General features: G+C 53.1%; 1 protein-coding gene across 1 annotated transcript; it reads right to left on the bottom strand.

Annotated features, from left to right (window-relative positions):
• Positions 1–26: 26 nt before the first annotated feature.
• Positions 27–15,175, bottom strand: SPRYD3 (SPRY domain containing 3). The gene is made up of 11 exons (XM_046656748.1): positions 15,043–15,175; positions 13,422–13,568; positions 12,348–12,423; positions 11,728–11,852; positions 11,281–11,416; positions 10,246–10,431; positions 3,195–3,344; positions 2,701–2,758; positions 1,946–2,065; positions 1,687–1,859; positions 27–1,361 (listed from the first exon to the last, which is right to left on the bottom strand). Exons 1-11 carry the CDS (start codon positions 15,063–15,065, stop codon positions 1,227–1,229), a joined length of 1,329 nt encoding a protein of 442 aa, XP_046512704.1. The 5' UTR covers positions 15,066–15,175; the 3' UTR covers positions 27–1,226.
• Positions 15,176–19,244: the final 4,069 nt, after the last annotated feature.

Genomic DNA, 19,244 nt, shown 5'->3' with positions numbered 1-19,244 from the left:
TGGGAAGGACTCCCCTGTCCCGGCCGTACTGATAAATATGGAAACTCCATCTTTATTGGCTGTATAAACGTCTCTGGTCTGTACATACATTTCTTACATCATAGTGCAGGGCCTGACGGGAGGGCCAAAGGGGAGGCCCCAGCAGCACAACAGCTCACCACCTTTCCCCAAAGCCCTACCCACTCTGTGCAAACCAAGGCCAACAGCTCCTGCTCCTCTTCCTCTCAGGAGAAGCCACTGTGTGGGGCGGGGCCAGGGGTCAAGGGGTGGGAGACACAGGTAAGTGCTGGAATCAAACACTGAAGCAAAACAGGCAGCAAGCTGGGGTGGGGGGTGAGGGCCGAGCTGCCTCTGGGCGCCCTCAGCCAGGGTCCAGGGCTCACAGTCTTGCTGTCACCAGGGTAGGAGAGACACGCTCCGGAGTCTCAGCCTGCATCCCAAGGAATGAGGGACAAGGGTGCCACAGGTGAGCTGAGGATGGGAGCACAGGAAGAGAGGAGCAAGAGCCCCAGGTCCCCACCTCACAGCCCCTCCCACTCCCCTAACATGTAATGGGCACCTATCTGTGTGCACAGCTTGGGGGGGCCGGATCCTCGGGCTCTCTGTGGGACGGGCGCCTGAGCAGGCAGTGAGGCGGAAAGCTGGCTCTCAGAAAAGAACGGAGACCCTACAGGAGTCTTCTCGGGACAGCAGGCAGTGAAAGGAAACAGAGGGCCCAAGAGAGCCCCCCTAGCCCAGCCAGGGGGGAGGACAGCAGCAACTGGTTCACACGATGGGACAGGGAACGAAAAAGAGAAGAATGCAAGGAGAAATACTGTGGTAAATAGCGGAGGAGGCTGTCTCCACTCGCCCCTCAGCAGAGCCTCACGCCCAAATAGCAGCTGAGACAGGGTGCTCAGCCCTCTCCACTCCCCTGGGCCAGTGGGGAAAGGGAATGCAGGAGCCCACTGGCTAAAGCAAGTGGGACCCATCGACATTGCAATACCCTTCTATGGGCCTCTTCCTGTCCAGCCAGGGACTCGGGCCCAGGGACTGACGACGGGGGCAGCACCAGGGCAGAAACGTGGGCACCGAGGAGCCTGGCAGGGACCTGGTGTGGTAGGGGCAGAGGGACTATGCGCCCCGTGGGACCTGCTGGGTGAGCAAATCCTCGGGGAACTCAGGAACTGGGTCCTGGTCCTGCAAGGGTGAGGAGAGTGAGGAAGGGCAGGGCTGGGGAGGAGCCCCTAGCCACTCAGTGGATGCAGATCCACTTTGACTTTCTCCCCGCAGCTCAGCATTCCGATGGTGGGGAAGAAGCCCCCAGAGGGCACAACAGCATCCTTCTTCCCGATGATCTTGCCATTCCGAGTGAAGAAAACCTAGGGGCGGGGGTGCAGAACAGAGTGGATCAAGCAGCTCTGGCCTCTCCTCTGAGGATGCTGCACCCCAATCACCCTCGATGCCTAGCACTTCAGCAGACTTAGGGTGATGCAGAAAGTGACCACAAGAGGGCGTCCTGAGGCTGGAAACCAGCCTCCCAACCAGTCTCCCCAACTGCGCACTCAGGTTACCTCGGAACAGGAAGGCGCCGGCAGCAGTGCCCGCCTTTCCCCTCCCTCCCCCGCCTCCGCCTTCCTCTTCCCACAGGGCCAGGCTTGCTAAGGCCCAAGAACCCTAGGCCGACCCCAAACCTCCCCAACTCACCACCACCTTCTTGCCCTCGTGCTCCGGCTCTATCTCTTCCCCATCTTCTTCCTCCTCCTCTTCCTCCTCTTCCTCTTCGCCTTCCTGGTGCAGGTACATGACATTCCGGACGTTCCGGACGGCCCGGGCAGTCGGGGACAGGATCACTGTGTCACAACTGTCATCACTGTCACCTAGGAGGCCAAGGAACCTGAGCTTTTGTGGTATTGCCCCCACCCCCTGCCCGACCAGCCTGGCTAGGCACCCCCACCCCACTTACCCTCACTGTCCAGAATGTAGTCCCGAGGGAACATGATTCCACAGCCCATAATGTCCCCTTTGTAACAGCGTGGCCCAAAGGGGTCCCCCACGCCACTGCCATGGAAGATCTTCCCATCGTCTGTTGGAGGGAGGGGAGAAGACACACACTTGAAGGAGGGGCTGACTACTCCCCGCAGAGGGCCCTTGCTTGGAGTTGAGCTCCCCTACCTCCCTCTCTGGGCTTGAGGAAGGGAGGGGACAAGAAACAAAGATGGAGAGACAGGAGACAGAAGGCAAGAGGGCACCAAAGACGAAAAGAGACGCAATGTCTGGCCGTTCAAGGGGCTGGGGGCGGGGAGGCACTCCCTCACGGAGTCAGTCAGAGAGGTGAGAGGGGCTGAGGAGGGGAGGGAGAGGTGGGACCAAGAGCTCCTGGCTCCTCCTTTTCTAAAGAAAGCCCTAAAGGAAATCAAGCCGACCAAAAAAAGAAAATGCAGAATCTGCAGGAAAGGCGCAGAAGGAGCCAGCTCAGAGGCCTGGAATGTCCAGTTCGGCCGAGATCCTCCACCCCTGCTCTGCCCCCCTGGCTTTTAAGGCTGGGAGGAAAAACACAGAGGACAGGAAAGCACCACAGCCTGGGAAGGGGAGATGAGGCAGCCGGGGGGGGGGGAAGTCTCCCCAGCCAGATGCTGGGGGAATAGCCAGGAAAATGGATGTCCCTGTGCCTCTGCATCCCCCTCAATCCTGGCCACCCGAGGGCAGCCCCTTACTCACCTGCATGATAAGCCACAGACCCTCTGCTCCAGCCAGGGTGCCTGTTCTTGGGATAGTCCTGCATAAAGAAGAAAATCTATGGTACCACGACCAAGAAAGAGGACAGGCAAGAGTGGTGTCTGAACCTTCCCTCTTCTGGAATCGGCTACAACCCAGAAGGCTGCTCACCACCCCCGCGGCCTCTCACACCCTTCAGGCACGCGAGGGTGCGGGGGAAGCATGGAAGGTGAGGAGGTGCTGGCTTTCATGGCCAGGGCTATAGGCTGCCTCCACCCCACATCCGGGCGTCGGTGTGTGTGGTACAGTCACGACCCCTCTCTCAGGTCCTAGGTCATGCAGAGTCTGTACCCTTACACAGCAGACACATACAACTGTGTCCTGTCTCAGGTTAAGAGCCCCGCTGCAGCCTGGCCCCCCTGATCTCCCCAGGAGCTTCCGGCCCTATCCCAACAGCCCCAGGGCTCAGCAGGTAGAAAGTCAGTGCTCATGCCCACCTTCCGGGCCAGCCCCAGGGCGATGTAGCATTTCTCTCCAGGGTCCACAATCTCCACCTCGAAGTAGTGGCTACGCGTGCTGAGTGGGTGCCGGGCCTGGGCCAGCCCCACGTCCACGATGCTCTTGCCCTTGCCCAAGTATTCCAGCAGCTGGAGGGGAAGAGCCGGGGTAGGGAGGTAGTGGGCAGGCCGACACCCGCCCTGGAAACCTGGTCCCAGGGAGTTGGGGACCTGTTTCCCAGGTCTGACAAAAACCCTGGCTGAAAAGCGCAAGGATCCCAGAGTCACAGAGTGGGTCTCAACATTCTAAGCAAGCGTGGGAAAACAGGGATGGGTGGGGTATGGAAGGAGCCAGCATGAGCAGGAGGACTGGGCCCCTTGCTGGACGCTGTGCCCACCTGCCTACTGAGCCAAAGACCCTTGCCTTGCTTGGGGGAGACAGGGAGGCTGAGCGCCAGGAACCACAGGAGGGGTCTCAAGGCTATGTCACCACTTCCGAGACACTTTGCTGGGAAAAGCCCACCCCAGGGGCCCTGAACACAGAGAAAAGGAGAAGGGACGACTAGGCTGAGAGGAAACTTGACGACTTTCTCAGGGGACCTGCTGGGGACTGGGGACGGGGAGGATGCAGAGGGCGGGTGCCAACTCCAGAGGCTGCGGAGGGGCAAGACGAGCTCAGAGGCCAGTTCTGCCTGGGCCTGACGGAATTTCTCAAGGCTTTTGTTTCACTTGGCTTTGAACAGAGCTGTTCCTGGTTGGGTCAGGGAGGTGCTGAGGGGAGCCAGGGAACCCAGAACGAGCTGCTCCACTCTTCCACCGAATGTGAGGGAGGGGAGCAGGCAGAACAAAGCTAGGAAGGCAGGCTTTCGTGCTCCCAGCCCCTTGCAGCTCTCTCAAGCTGGAGTGGGGGGGGCAGATGACTGATGGGCTCTTGGGGCTCTTCAGACCCACAGTGGTCCTGCCTGGGCATGATGGGGCGGCAACCCCCAACAATCTGGGAGGATTTATTTATCAGTTGTCATGGTAACAGTAGGGCTATGACTCAACCGCATCCCCTCTTTCTCCCTCACCATCACCTGGGATTCCTTAATCCCTTTTTAATTAGCCAAACTGCCCCTCAAGACTTTCTTCTACCCTCCCACCCCTCCAGCCCTGAAGAAAATACGCGCCCTGGGGACCTCCTCCACTTATCCCTGGCAAGCCTTGGGATGCTGGCCTCTCACTCCCCAGGAACTCCTGCCTGAACAGGAAAGGAATTAGGCTCGCCTGCACCAGCATGGAAGCCTCTGTGCGTCTTCAGCAGAGGCAGGTGCTGCATCCTCACCACCCTCTTCAGAGGAAAGGGAGGGACTTGCTCTCCTCCTCAGCCCTGGATCCCCAAAGCCCTGCCACCTCAAGTCCAGCCTCTCCTCCTCTCCAAAGAGAACTGGAGGTGGCAGGGGGTGGAGGACACCCAGGGAAAAGCCAGAGATGTATGGGAGACCACCGAAATCCACACCCAGGCTCGCTCTTCTCTAATCCCTCCAGCCAAGACCTTACAGCTTTCGGATGACACTGGCTCTTCGATCTATTTATTTCTTGACACTCCATTATAGCACCTGCTTTCCCATCAGAAAGGGGTCCCTGCAGGTCTGATTTACTGAGGATTAATTAAGGCCCACACTGTTTGAACTCTGTCTGCAGTCCTCCATGTCTTCTCTGCTCGGCCTGGGCTCCTCCTCAGCATCTCTCCCCATGAGCTGGGAGGGGTGGGGCTTGATGCACATTAACTAGCTCACACTCCACCCAGTCCGAGCAGCCCCCAGCCCACCCTCTCCACCCAGCATTGCAGAACCGGGTGGGGGACCCCACAGCTGCCCTTGACCCACTCCATCCAACTGGCCTGAGCATGGGAAACACAGTGTTCTCCGCTTCCAGAGCCAAGAGACAGCGGATCCAGATCCTGATCCTTGGGAAAAACCCGCCCAACTGTTCCCTGTGCCTTGGCCAGGCCGAGAAGGGCAGCCTGCAGTTGTGTCTGCGGATAGGGCGGGGACGCTTCCTCACGCTAAAAGGCCAGGAAGAACACACCAACATGAACTGACACCCACCCCACCCTGCCAAGCAGTTCAGACAGCCTGCTGAGAGCCTGTAAGGCCAGGTCCCTGCACAATTTCCCCTCTTCAGGACAGGAACCAGGGGCCAGCCCTGGGGCCGAGTGGTTAAGTTGGTGTGCTCCGCTCCCAAGGCCCACGGTTCTGCCGGTTCGGATCCTGGGCACGGACATGGCACTGCTCATCAGGCCACACTGAGGCGGCGCCCCACATGCCACAGCTAGAAGGACCCACAACTAAAACATATACAACTATGTACTGGGGGGATTTGGGGAGAAAAAGCAGGGAAAAAAAAGAGAAGATTGGCAACAGTTGTTAGCTCAGGTGCCAATCTTTAAAAAAAAAGAGAGAGAGAGAGCAAGGACCCACCCAGCCCTCAGGATGGAAGCCGCCACAAGTCATCTGACCCTCTCTGATCAGAGCTCCTGCTCCTGGGCAAAGTCCTCCCAAGCCCTCCAGAGCCTTCTCAGAGCACTAGTGGAAGGGGTGGGGAAGTCTGGCTCCCTGATGATCCTGCTAAGTACACTGCTCCCTCTGCAGACCAGGGCTGTTAGGAGCCTGGAAAAGAGGGGAGGTTTAGGCCTGGAGCCTGAGATGCTGGTCCCTCAATCTGTGCTTCAGATGCCTCTTTAGTTTGAAAGAAAATCAAATGGACCTAGGTTCAAATCCTAACTCCTATTACTGACTAGCCACTAGCCTTGAGCAAGTGACCTTCCCTTCTTTAAGCCTCAGTTTCTCCATCAGTAAAAGGAGGACACTATTACCTGCCTCTCCTAACATGGGTAGGAAGAATAAATGAAGTGACTGTCGAGTGCTCAGCATGGAGCCCGACACCCAGTGTGTGATCAGTGCACATTTCTGCCGTTCCCTAAATCAGGAAATGGGGGTATACTGGGACTGGCCAACATATTAATGCTCCTGAAACATTACAGTCACCCCAAAGCTACAACAGACTTAAACTACCAATCACAAAAAAGGAAACGATCTTTCCTCTCGGCCCTGACCTCCAACTACAATGGCCACTTCGTCTCCCAGAAGGGGTCACCATTTCCCTAGGACAGATGACTACTCCCCAGATTAGTCTACCCCAACTGACCAACAGTCCTCCTCCCAGTGTTCCTCCTGGAACAATGCCCATTCAACAGGAATGTTCCCCTGCATCTTTGGAAAGGGTAGAGGGAACCCTTTCCTTGGGGCTCTCAAGCCCCCTGCCTCCGGGCCTCGCTCCCCTCAAATGACGAAAGCCCTCAGAGGCCAAACAAGTGGACTGGATGCCACAGAGCGGAGGCTGCAGAGCAGAGAACAGAGCGCCTCCTGCACCCCACCCCCTCCCACCCCCCTAGGGGTAGGGCCTTCTCGGCCTCTTCTCTCCTGCTGGTATCCACCCTCCTCTTGCCAGCAGAGACCCTAATCCCTCTTGACAGGAGCAAGGGAGGGCTCAGTGCCCTAAGGGCCTAGAAGCAGCTGAAACAAGAACAAGAACATGCTCCCCACGGCCAGCTCAGGCCCCAACACGGTCTCCTTCTGGGTTGGGTCTGAGAGGACCCCTGGGAGGGTGGGGCCTCACTCACCCCCCTTTGTGTACCAAATTTGTTGCCCCGTCACTAAGGAGTTGTCAGAGGAGCTAGGAACAGGAAACAAAGACAGAATGAGTCTAATCCCTGAACTTTACCTCCTGCCCCCCCCTCCTCCACTACCTCACTTTGCAAGGCCTAGGGGCAGGGATGAGGCAAGGGGCAACACCGCCATCCCTGAGCAAACCCTGAGCAGAGGTGGGAGCAATTCTTCAACACCCTCAGAGCTCCAGGGAGCGGGGATTCTTTAGGAGGGCAAACTGAGGCCACACGAAGCAGGGGAAGAATTCTACTCAAGAAAGAGCCAGGTCTGGGGCCAGCCCCGTGGCCGAGTGGTTAAATTTGCATGCTCCGCTTCGGCAGCCCAGGGTTTCACAAGTGCAGATCCTGGGCACGGACATGGCACCACTCATCAAGCCACGCTGAGGCGGCGTCCCACATGCCACAACTAGACGGACCCACAACTAGAATATACAACTCTGTACTGGGGGCTTTGGGGAGAAGAAGAAGAAAAAAGAAGACTGGCAACAGATGTTAGCTCAGGTGCCAATCTTTAAAAAAAAAGAAAGAGTGAGCCAGGTCTGACTATATATAGATACTGAGCTCAAACAAATACAACTGAATATTAACAACTATTGAATCTAGGTAGCGGGTATACGGGTGTTCACTATACTATTTTTTCAACTTTCCGTATGTTTGAATTTTTCAGTTGATATGCTGGAAGAAAAAAAAAGTCAGGAACTGAATTCACTCTTCTTTATGGGAAGAGCCAGTGAGAAGGGAAAAGAGAGGATGATTGAGACTCCAAAACTGAGAGAAAGGGCTAAGAGTACAGAAATTTCAAGGCAGCCAAGAAAACTCACTAGAAGGGCCTCGGGGGAAGTGGGCATTGAAGACCAGGAACTCCGGATCCATCCTGTGAGGAGGCGGGGGGAGAGGAGATGAGCGGCTGCAGCAGAGCGGGCTTGGGGAGAAGGTCCAGCAGGTATTAGATGGTGGGAAGGGGGGGCGGTCAATGGATGACTATCGGCTTAGTCTGCTACTCACTCACTGTCTGACATTTGAACAAGTCTCTTCACTTTTCTCTGGGAAAGTTTTTTCATCAATAGCACAAGAGGATATCTGGGAATGCGTGAGCTGTCACAATGACTAGGGGAGGGGGCTCCTATGTCTGGGAACCAGGGAAGCTAACTGTCCAGCATGTCAAGGAACTGTCTCACCTAAAATGCCAGCTGAGAACTCCTGGCCTGGCTGGCATCAAAGCCTCTCCCAAACCCTCGTGGTTCCAAAGGGCGCTCTACTGGGTACATGATCCAGGGCAGGAGAAACAGGTTCCACCAACAGCAGAGGTCTGCAGCCCCGGGGCAGGGCTTCCCACAGAGGGGAATAGAAAACAGGAAGGGCAAAGAGGAGAAACAACTGTGATAGACATCTTTAGAAACAGGAGGCACAGTCACTGCCCAAATGACCTCTCCCAGGCTCCTCCAGGCTGACACACTCTGATCGCTGGATCAGAAATACTGTCAGAGGGACAAGAGGGAGGAGGCCAAGAGACAAGTGGAGATGAGAGGCCAAGGGGATGGAAGATACCGGGTAAAAGTCACCCTCATTTGAAAGATGAGGTGGCTGGCAAGACTAGAAGAGGCACAGGTCCCCCAAGAGGCTCATGCCCAAGTCTTCCCAGAGAAGCAAGTGCACAAGGAGCAGTTGGCACGTGCCAGCTGTCCCAAGCTAGGGTGAGGGTCTGAGAAAAGAGCCAAACTTAACAGCTTACGTCCAAGGAAGAAAAAAGTCTGAAACGTGGCCTGAGGGCATTCGGGGAGGGCAGAGAGGAAGGAAGGCTATCTATAAATGTCTACAGGATTCTGCATCAATTATAAAAGATTGCCTGGAAGAAGCTGGGAGCAGAGTGGGGACAGGTCCAGGCAGGGAAAGGATGCCAGGAAAAAACTCTTGAGGAGAGGTCAGGGATGAGAGCTGGAACACCGCCCTGGCTCAGTCCCAACTTCAACTCTGTAGATGTTGTCAAAATGATGGTGGAAGCAGAAAAGAAAGGAAAGAGATGAGGGCCAAGGAGTGGGCATCTGAGGCCTCCTGGCTGGTAGCCACTGCAGTCCTTGGCCCCCAGTGCCAGAAGTGGGTACAGAGTGTCAAAAGCAGCAGGAGGGCACACTTTCTGCCATTCTCCTTGCGTTCGACTCACCTTGAACTCCAGAAGGGAGGAGCCCTGCTCATAATCCACTCCCACCCCCCACTGCTTCTGTTTTGCTATCAAAGGCTGAGTTGAAAACAGCCTGGGTTGGGGTGAGAAGGCCAGAGGGTGGAGAAAAAGGTTGAGTCGGGAGCAAGAGGGCAGCAGAGGGACAATTCAAAGTGGGAGGCTGGAGCAGCCCACTAGAGGTCAGGGCCAGACTCCTGACTCAGCATCCATTCACTCCCAACCCAGCATGAGGCACAGGGGTTAGATATGAAGAATTTCCCAGGGCCGGCCCAGTGGCACAGTGGTTAAGTTCACACGTTCCGCTTTGGCGGCCCAGGGTTCACCAGTTCGGATCCTGGGTGCAGACCTACGCACTGCTCATCAAGCCATGGTGTGGCAGGTGTCCCACATAAAATAGAGGAAGATGGGCACAGATGTTAGCTCAGGGCCAGTCTTCCTCAGCAAAAAGAAGACTGACAGCAGATATTAGCTGAGGGCTAATCTTCCTGAAAAAAAGAATTTCCCTCTCTCAAGGTCCACACACTTCCCAAGAAATCCAGGGAGAGCTTAAAGCAGGTATGACAACAAGCTGTATACAGAAGCAAGCTTTGGCGGGTCAGGGACTCTCACTGACTCTTCATCTGCCTCTCTCCGCATCCTCTACAAAATGTAGGGGAAGACAGGAGAGACTGACATTGACACTCACTCAAAAGATCTCAAAGAACCTTCCTCCACATGAGTGGGACTTGTGACCACACCTGCCCCACAGCACAGTGAACGGAAAGCTTGGGCCACCTGAGCTGAGACTGAGCCAAAGGGGGATCTAGGCATCCTGACGCCAAATCAGCCCGAGCCTCTCAAGGCAGGTGTGCAGGGCAGCAGAGGGCACCAGGGGCCGGAGGAACCACAGAAGCCCAAGGAGAACTACAACTTGTTCTGAAGGAAAAGCAGTGAACCTGAGCTCTCAAATGAAGGGGAAGGGAAGAAGGAGACTCTGCGCTGAGGAGGACACAGACCTGCACTCAAGGAGCCATGTCAGGGCCCCAGGCTACCCTGCCAACATTCCCATTGCCCAAACCCTGCAAAAGACACATCCTCACTCCCCATTCTACACAATCCAGACACACTTAAGTGGCCCCACAGGTGTTCTGCCCAGCCCCCCCGCCCCACTGCCCCTTACTCACAGTTCCGCAGACTCGGACATCATGCAGCCGGCCCCACTCGTCCTCATAACTGTCCACCATCATGACACTGTCGTCCTCACGGCCCAGCTCTGCGTTGAGGTGCAGGCGCACCTCCTCACCGAGGGAGTGCATGCCCACTGCGGGAAACAGCCCGTCTGGGGACATGGGCATGATGGTGGAGCCCACCTGCAGCAGAGGGAGGGAGGGAGCAGCCGTCTGGCTCACTTTTCCACAGCTCATCTAATTCTCACAGGGCACTTTTGAGATGATGCAACAAATAATTATCACACGCACTGACAGATAGAAAAACAGAGGTACAGAAAAGTTTAAAAAGTTGCTACGTCCTCCTGGCTGAGCACGGCATCCACAGAGCTAGAAGGCAAACACAAGTCTCTTGACTTGCTGCCAGATCCTTCAGGTACATGCGAGTAGGCACTGGAGCAGGAAAGGGCTGAGGTAAGGATGCTACGAGGCAGGGCCTCCCCCCAGGCAATTTCCCAGGGTGGGGATGGAGCTGGGGAGGGGAAGAAAGAGAGCTAGGGTCTTTCTCTTCTATTTGCTCCTTTCCCATCTCTTCCCCACTACGAGTCTCTCTCTGAAGACAGAAGAAAAGGAGAAGTGAAACCAGGAAAATAAAACACAGAAAGGACCCATCCTCAAAAGCATTCAGTCAAAATCCAATGAGGACCTCCAGCTTATCATGCAGCCAGGCCACAATCTCCCCCTCTTTTTTTCTGCTCAAAACCTTCCCGCAAATCACCCAATTCTGTCTCCCACAATTTCTGTTCCTTCACTGCACTAACTCGCCCCTCTGCGTCTATCTTCTGGGCAATGCCCCAGCTTCCCCTGGGCAGGGAAAGTGTCTTCTTCCACATGCAGGAGACTTCAGGAGCATCGGAGGCTGGACTGAAGGAGAAGGGAACTGAGCCTACGGGTCCCTAGGCAAGCCCCAGCCAGCAGACTTTTTCTTATTACTCCCATGAATCCTTGGACAGCTTCAAGCCACTTATGTCCCACCCAGGATTTCCCACTCACCCGCTTCCCATTTTTGGTGAAGAAGATCTGGGCGGTCTGCACATCAAAGGACACAGGCTCAATGCCACAGCCAATCCGGTCCCCGGAGTTGCACTTTGATCCAAACTGGCGGCCCTTGGCCCGGCCATTGTACAGCCTGCGGACAGAGCAGCACAGACACAGGACCCGAGCCGGACCTCCCAACTTCTCCCCTGTGCCAACAGCCAAGGCCTTGTCTCGCTGCTCCCAGTCACTCAGCCATGGCATCCACCTATGTCCTCGCGCGTGCTCCACCCTCCCCTCTACGTCTGCAAACCTCCAAGAGTAGCCATCAGGAAAGTCCTGATCAGAAAAGTCTATGAAAATACCCCAAGATAGGTGTAGGAGTGGCAAAAGCCACCCTGAGGTAGGCCTTCCTATCTAAGATTCCCGAATCCACAGAGTCAGCTTCCACAGGGGGCAACTCACTTGCCATCATCAGCATGGTAGGCCACAGAGTCGGGCAACCAGCCAGGCTGGTGATCCAAGCTGTAGTACTGAGGGACCAGCCCCACAGCAATGGTGCCCCGGACCCCACTGTCCACGATAGACACCTGGAGGGAGGAGAGCGGGGCACGTTTAGCAGGAGGGGGAACGGATGAATTGCTGGGAATGCAGGAAGGGGAGTCAGACCTCAAAGGGGGCTGAAGCTCAAAGAGACAAAAGACATGGGAATCAGAGAGGGACAGGGCACTCAGAGGGAGAGCTTGGCAGAGCGGGGCCTATTTTACCATAATTATCCAGAAAATGGTTTCCAAGCTATGGAAAAAAGAAGGGAGAGGAAGTAGATGCTGGGCTTGGGTAAGGGCATGGGAAAGGAGTGGGTCAAAGCCCACCTAGGTGAGGGGCAGGAGAGCAGAGGGACAGGGTGACAGGACCCCAGGGCACCTGTCTCTCAGATTAGGCACAACACTATCCTGTGCCCTTTTCCCAGCCAACAGGACAGCCCTGATGGAAAATTACAAGGACCAGATCAAGAATCTAGTAAAAGAGCTCCTTGGGGCTTAAAGATCTCACCCCCTGCTCTGCCCACCCACTATCTTGATCACCTCAAAATAATTGCTGTCCTTGGTGAGGGGTCGAGAAGCCACGTAGCAGCCAACTTCACCGGAGTTTCCATGGTAACTAAGGAGGAATGAGGGGGGAGCTCCATTAGCAGCCTAGCCCAGGAGTTGGAGGGAGGGCCTCAGCATCCCCAACCCCCACCCTGCGAGGGCCAGCACAGGAGGATCCATCAGGCCACACTTCAGGACGTCTGCACAGACACCACAACAAGATACTTGAGGTCGCCCACCCCTCCTGCTGCCTCCAGCCAGGGTCCAACCCACACCAGACCAACGCAAGCCGGGCTTCTTCATTTCCGGGAAGAAAAGAATGCAGAGCCTCCCTTGGTTGCCTATTAGGGGTCTCACAACCCTGTCTAACCTCAATCCCTCATGCTGCAGCTTCGGCCCTTTTCCTCTGGCTCTGTCCTCAGCGGAGCTGGAGAACGGCTGGTCTCTATCCTCTGTACCAAAGCCCTTCGTAGATTGGAAGACAGTTATTCAGTCCCCACTCCTCAGCTTTCTTGTCTCCAGGCTAAATAGTACTACTTCCTTCCCCCTTCAGGGACAACTTTGTGAGAAAACTAGGCTCGAAGGACTCAGGGAAGGGGTTTGGGCCAGAAAAGAAAGTGAAAACAAACAGAAACACACAAACCAAAAGGAGTGGAAGATGGCGGGCAGGACGGACTACAGAACTGTCCTTCCTAAAACAGGAAAGCCACTGCCTTTGAAACGGCCACTCTTCACCAAACTCGACCCTGAGATGCAGGCAGGAGACCCAGACACCCCACAGACCCACTGGAGTCCTCTCAACAAGGCACTCGGGCAACTCTGAGACCTCAGCAGGCTCCCATCCCTGACATCAGTGATTCCAATGCGGACCAGGACAGCGGCCCAGAGACCAGGTGGGAAGGAGCGCAGGGAGGAGCAGCAGCATGTGCTCCCTGGGAAAGGCCTCCAGGATCAACAGCAGCCTCCTCCCAGGGCAGGGGAGACAGTCCTCTGCCTCTGAAAGAGCCTCTTTTCATCTCTGAGATCCGGCACGGAAAGGAAAATGTGGATGCACTCCCCTAAACTCACCTCAAAGTGTCTCCATCTACAAGAATGTGCTTGAACCTCTCCTGATACCGGAAAGCCCGCACCTCTCGAATCTCCCGAATCCGCCGGCGCCAATTCAGAAACCGGTAGTGCAGGTTGAGGTCATCCATCTTGTTCATGAGAACAAACCTGCCATGGGGAGAAGGCCACTGAGGGGACAGCAGGACCCTGAGCAAAACACTGCAGCATGTTCGACCCAGAATGCAGAGAGGGCCCTGCACTTGAAGCCAGTTGCCCAGGCTGACCTCAACAACCCCCATCCTCATCCTTTCGCTCAGCAAATATTTGCTGAGCTCCAACTGTGTGCACTGTTCCAGGTGTAGGGATACAGCCATGAACAAGACAGGTGGGGTTCCTATTCTCAGAGCACTTTCATTCTAGTGGGGCAGGCATAACAGAAAGGACAATGTCAGACAGTGGAGGAGAAAACAGAGCGATGCGAGAAAGAATAATGGGTGACCGCTAGCTAAAGGACCCTTTGGATAGAGTGGACAGAGAAGGCCTCTCTGAGGAGGTGACATTCGAGTTGAGATGAGAAGGAGCCAGGCATGTGACAAGCCCAAGAAAGAGCATTCCAGGCAGAGGGGACAACCAGGACACAGGTCCTGGGGTGGAGCTGGCATGGTAGAGAAATAGAAAGGCCAGGGTGGCCGGCGTGTAGGGAATGTGATGGAGAATGTACAAGAAGAGGATGGGAAGAAGGCAGGGGCCAGATAAGAGGCCCTACAGACCTTCTTAAGGACCTTGGATTTTATCCCAAGTGTGATGGGAAGCCTCTGCAGGGTTTTAAGCAAGAAAATGACATGATTTTAAGGTTTATCAGATCTTAAAGATCATTCAGGCTGTTGGTTGGAGAACTGATCATACGAGAAACAAGAGAAGCGGCCAACAATTCATTAGGGGTTCAGATGAGAGGTGGCATCCGCTAAGACGGTAGCAGTGAAGAGAGACAGGAGTAGGATGACTCCAGTATTTAAAACACCAACAGTGCTAACACATGAATGAATGAATAAATTTTTCCTGGGAGTTAAAAGTGAGAAGAAGGGGAGGGACTTTTCTCCTCCCATCCCCCAAACCCTAGGAGAGGGGTTCCACCATGGCCTGACAGTCACTTGCACACAGTAGGTGCTTAGAAAGCCTTAGCGGGGCTGATTTCAATCCCAATGCGCATGTCACGCCCTTCTGCAGCAGCTCCGAGCCACCACGTGGCCCAGAGGGTAGGCACCTGCGGACAGCCCTCCCGGGCGCTCGGCCAGCCCTCGACGCCAGCGAGAACCCGGACGCCAGACCTACGGCCATCTCTCGCCTGGAACCCCACAGCCCGGGCACCAGCGAGTGGCGGCCACACTGGCCCCGCCTCCGCCCCGGGCACGGCCTAGTCACTCAAACGAGACCCGGGGGCCAGGGGGCCTGTCCGGTCAGTGTGACCGCGCCCAGTCTCCCCAGGCCCCGCACGGGCCCAGGAAGGTCCCCAGGGAGGAAGCCCAGCGACCGGAGCGCAAGGCCCCGCCCCTGACCCCAGCCTCCGCCCAGGACCCCCGCCTCCCTCCTCAGGCTCCGGGGAGACCCGAGGCCTCGGGACCCCGCCCCGATCCCCGCCTACCGGGGCCGCCGCGTCCTCCTCATCCATAGGCCTCTCAGCTCCGCACACTAGCTCTTCGGCCGCCGCCACCACACACATCCGGGTCCCCGCCCTTCCTACGCTCCCCGAGGCCCGCCCTCCGCACCCACCGCTGCCAATCCGAAGCGGCCTAGGACGACAGGCACCTGCAGGAGCAAATCGGAGGACGCAGGCCGGTCGGGCGCGGCCCGGTGAACCGAGTACCTAGCGCGGGGCAGGGGCTTGTGAGCCCGAGTGTGAGGAGGCGGGAGGCGGCGACGTGGCGGCGCGGACGCCGCCCTGGGCGTCCGGGGCGCTGACAGGGCGGCCCAGGGGCGGCTCCTGCGCCGGGCGGGGCGGGCGGAGAAGGGCGCTGCACACTAACACCGCGAATGTGTCCTGAGCGCTCGTTCCGTCCCAGACGTGATGCTAAAAGCTTTGTAGGATGTCCTTTTATTCCACTCAACCACCTTATGAAATGAATCGTATTATTATCTCCTTTTTGCAGATGAAGAGCGTGAGGCTGGCCTCCATAGCTCGCGCGCTTAACTGTCACCATATGCTTTATATTCTACCGAGTTCCTTCCGCTTCATGTCACTTCTCGTTCATTCTGGGGAGGACATTCCCCGTTCCAGGAGGAGAGAACTTCGGATGCAGAAAGCACAGTCGTGTTGTTCAGAAGCAGAGGGGTTTGGTGTGACTTGAGGAAAGTTAGGCCGGGGTCATACTGTGAAGGGAGGAAGGATGCTAACATTGATGGAGCACCTGCTAAAGAATGTTTATTGCCATTCCAGGGAGGACGTCCCCGATTTCCTTCCATCACCGAATCTCTCTTCTCCGAATAGAAAGGTTTCCCCTCCTTTATATTCTCATACCGTGTCATTTGCACCTCATTTATAGCACTTATTACAATCTTACTTCCATTATTAAAGTCACCTCTGGATGTAGATCTGTCTCTGATAGATTGTGAGCTCCTTCAGACTCTGGGGTCTATCTTATTCTTATCATAAATAGATATTCTACAAACGTTGAATGACATGGAAGCCAGCATCTGGGATACCATAAGTAGTGGCCACTTGGCTTAATGGAAATAGGTGTAGATGGAAAATTGGGACACCTGGATTAAAGCCCCAGCTCTGTGACCGAAAGGTCAAGGTCTTGGTGTTCTTATCGATAAACAAGAATTATTGAAGCCTGTGTTCTCTTAGCTCCCTTCCAGCCCCTGGATTACATAGTTCTGAATAATTACTCTCCCCAACTCGTCTCCAGCTCCTTCTGTTTCCTTCGTTGCTTCTCTTCCACCTCCTCTTCCTGAGCTATGAAAATGCCCCCAGCCTCAGCTCAGCTCTTGCCAAAGGCAGCTAGAGAGCATGGGCTAGGGTGGCTCCCAGAGTCATGTCCATCCCACACCAGGTCTCCTGGCCCCTTCCAGAAACTGGTTAGCTGGCTAGGGCCCGAGAAGGAGAGAAGACAGAAGAAGGTACTTCCAAAGTGTTACTGACAGCTGTTCATCCCACTGGAGATTTCCTCATCTCAGGTTCCAGGTGTGGGGCTGGCCCTTTTGGTGAATCCTCAATCTGCTGGCATTCTCAGGCCCTAATTGGTAATTTGTGCTTGATATCTAAACATAGTTGATTAAACAGCTTTAGTGACGTGTGATTCACAAACAATAAGCCGTACATATTTCGGGTGTACAGTTTGGTATGTCATGTATACACCCGTGGAAATATCACCACAATCAAGATAGTAAACATACCATCACTCCCAAAAGTTTCCTCCTGCTCCCTTGTAATCCCTCCCTCTCACCTCCTATCCCTGGGAAACCATTAATCTGCTTCTTGTCATTAGTTAGCATTTTCTAGAATTTTATAAAAGAGAATCATACAGTAGATGCTCTGGTGGGGGGGGGCGGTTCTGGCTTCTTTTACTGAGCGTAATTATTTTGAGATTCACCCATGTTGTTGTACGTATCAATAGTTCATTCTGTTTTATTCCTGAGTAGTGTGCTATTGTGTGGATACACCATAGTTAATTATTCATCTGTTGATCAACATTTTGTTGTTTCCAGTTTGGGGCTGTTACAGATAAAGCCACTATGTACATTCATGCACAAATCTTTGTATGGACAAATATTTCATTTTCTTCTGGGTAAATAACTAGGAGCGAATGGCAAGATCACATAGTAGATGTATACTTAACTTTTTAAGAAACTGCCAAACTCTTTTCCAAAATGGTTATCATTTTAAATTCCTATCAGCAGTGTGTGAATGTCCCAGTTGTTCCACATCCTCTCCAGCACTAGGTGTGATCATGCTCTTCAATTGTAGGCATCCTAATAGATACGTAGTGGTATTTCATTGTGGTTTTTGTTTTTCTGCGGTCTTTTTTTGAAGACGATTAGCCCTGAGATAACATCTGCTGCCAATCCTCCTCTTTTTCTTTTTCTTTCTTTCTTTTTTTTTTTTTGCTGAGGAAGACAGGCCCTGAGCTAACTAACATCCATGCCCATCCTCCTCTACTTTATATGTGGGATGCCTGCCACAGCATGGCTTGCCAAGTGGTGCCATGTCTGCACCCAGGATCCAAACCAGCGAACCCCAGGCCACTGAAACGGAAAGTGTGCACTTAACTGGTGTGCCACTGGGCCGGGCCCCTCGTTCTGGTTTCAATTTGCATTTCCATAACGACTAATGATACTGAGCATCTTTTCACATGCTTATTTGCTTCTTTGGTGAAATATATCTTCTTTGGTGAAATGTCTGCTCGAATCATTTGCCCATTTTTTTAAATTGACTGTCTCCTTAGTCTCCTCAATCTGGGACAGTTATTAAGTCTTTCTTGAACAGTCGGTGCCAGTTATTTTGTATAATATCCCTCAGTTTCATTTTATCTGCTGTTTGCTCATTATTAGATTGAGGTTACACATTAACAACCTTATTGAGATCTATGATTCCTTTTAATTTTTGTATATGGTGTGAGGTATGAATCAAAGTTCATTTTTTTTTGCATATAGATACCCAACTGTTCCAGCAGCATTTTTTGAAAAGACTATCCTTTCTCTACTGAAATGCCTTTGCATCTTTGTCAAAAATCAATTGAGCAAGTAGAAAAAATGTTTTTAAAGAGAAGAAAAAAAATAATTGTACATATGTGGGTCTATTTCTGGACTCTATTCTGTTCCACTGATCTGTTTTTCCATCTTAATGTTTTAATTCCTGTAGCTTTATAATAAGTCTTGTAATTTGGTAGGATAAGTTCTCCAATTTCGTTCTTCTTTTTTAAAGTTAGTGAGCTATTCCAGGCCCTTTGCATTTCCATTTGAGAGAATTAGCTTGCCAATTTCTACAAAAACAGCCCTCTGGGATTTTAATTGGGATTACATTGAATCTATTGGTCAATTTTGGAAGAACTGACATTTTAACAATATGGAGTCTTCCAATCCACGAACATGATATATCTCTCCATTTATTTGTCTTCTTTATCTCAGCAATGGTTTGTAGTTTTCAGTGAGCAGATCCTTCGTCAGATTTATCCCCTAAATATTTTATATTTTTGATACAATTATAAATATTTTTAATTTCAATTTCCAATTGTTCATTGCTAATATACAGAAATACAGTTGATTTCTGTATACTGATTTTGCATATATTTGATTTTGATGTTTGAGATTTAATTGCTATCTCCCTAAACTTATTCTGGTTGTTTAATATTAAATTCTAGACTCTCAGGCCAAAATTTTAGGGAGGGGAAAAAAAGAAATATTCACTATAATCAATGTTTGTTACAGCCCAGGATAATTTCTTCAACCGCTTTGCCAGAGACAAAGCTGGCCTGCCCAAAAGGATAGGGACCCAAACCTCAAATAGCCCCTGGTTGCCTTTGGCAAGAGCCCAGACTTAGGCTGGGGGTGTTCTCATAACTCAAGAAGAGGAAGAAAAGGAGGTCTTTTCATGACTTGCTAGGGATCTTTTATCTATGATTTTATTAATTCTTTGTTAACTTCTTTCCTTTTTCAGTCTGTGCTCTTTATCATAATAATACAGTTCCTGTGTTTATTCCCACTCCACCTCCCCCATAAGGCAACCCTTCCTTTTATTTGTCTTAAAACAACCTCTCTCTAGCTCTAGAAATTACATGTGGTTTGAATATTTAGAGAATTTTGCAAACGTCTGTATTTAACTTATCCAAACTCTTAATGTTTTTC

Source organism: Equus quagga, chromosome 1, assembly GCF_021613505.1.
Source record: "Equus quagga isolate Etosha38 chromosome 1, UCLA_HA_Equagga_1.0, whole genome shotgun sequence".
Lineage (NCBI taxonomy): Eukaryota > Metazoa > Chordata > Mammalia > Perissodactyla > Equidae > Equus > Equus quagga.
This window is presented reverse-complemented; position numbering and strand designations above follow the sequence as displayed.

Excerpts from the sequence above, each read along its gene's own strand:
- SPRYD3 (XM_046656748.1), bottom strand. The coding sequence starts at position 15,065 with ATGAGGAGGACGCGGCGGCCCCG. Across the intron at positions 13,569-15,042 it reads AGGAGGACGCGGCGGCCCCG|GTTTGTTCTCATGAACAAGA; the intron begins GTAGGCGGGGAT and ends TCCCCATGGCAG. Across the intron at positions 1,860-1,945 it reads CTACATTCTGGACAGTGAGG|GTGACAGTGATGACAGTTGT; the intron begins GTAAGTGGGGTG and ends TTGGCCTCCTAG.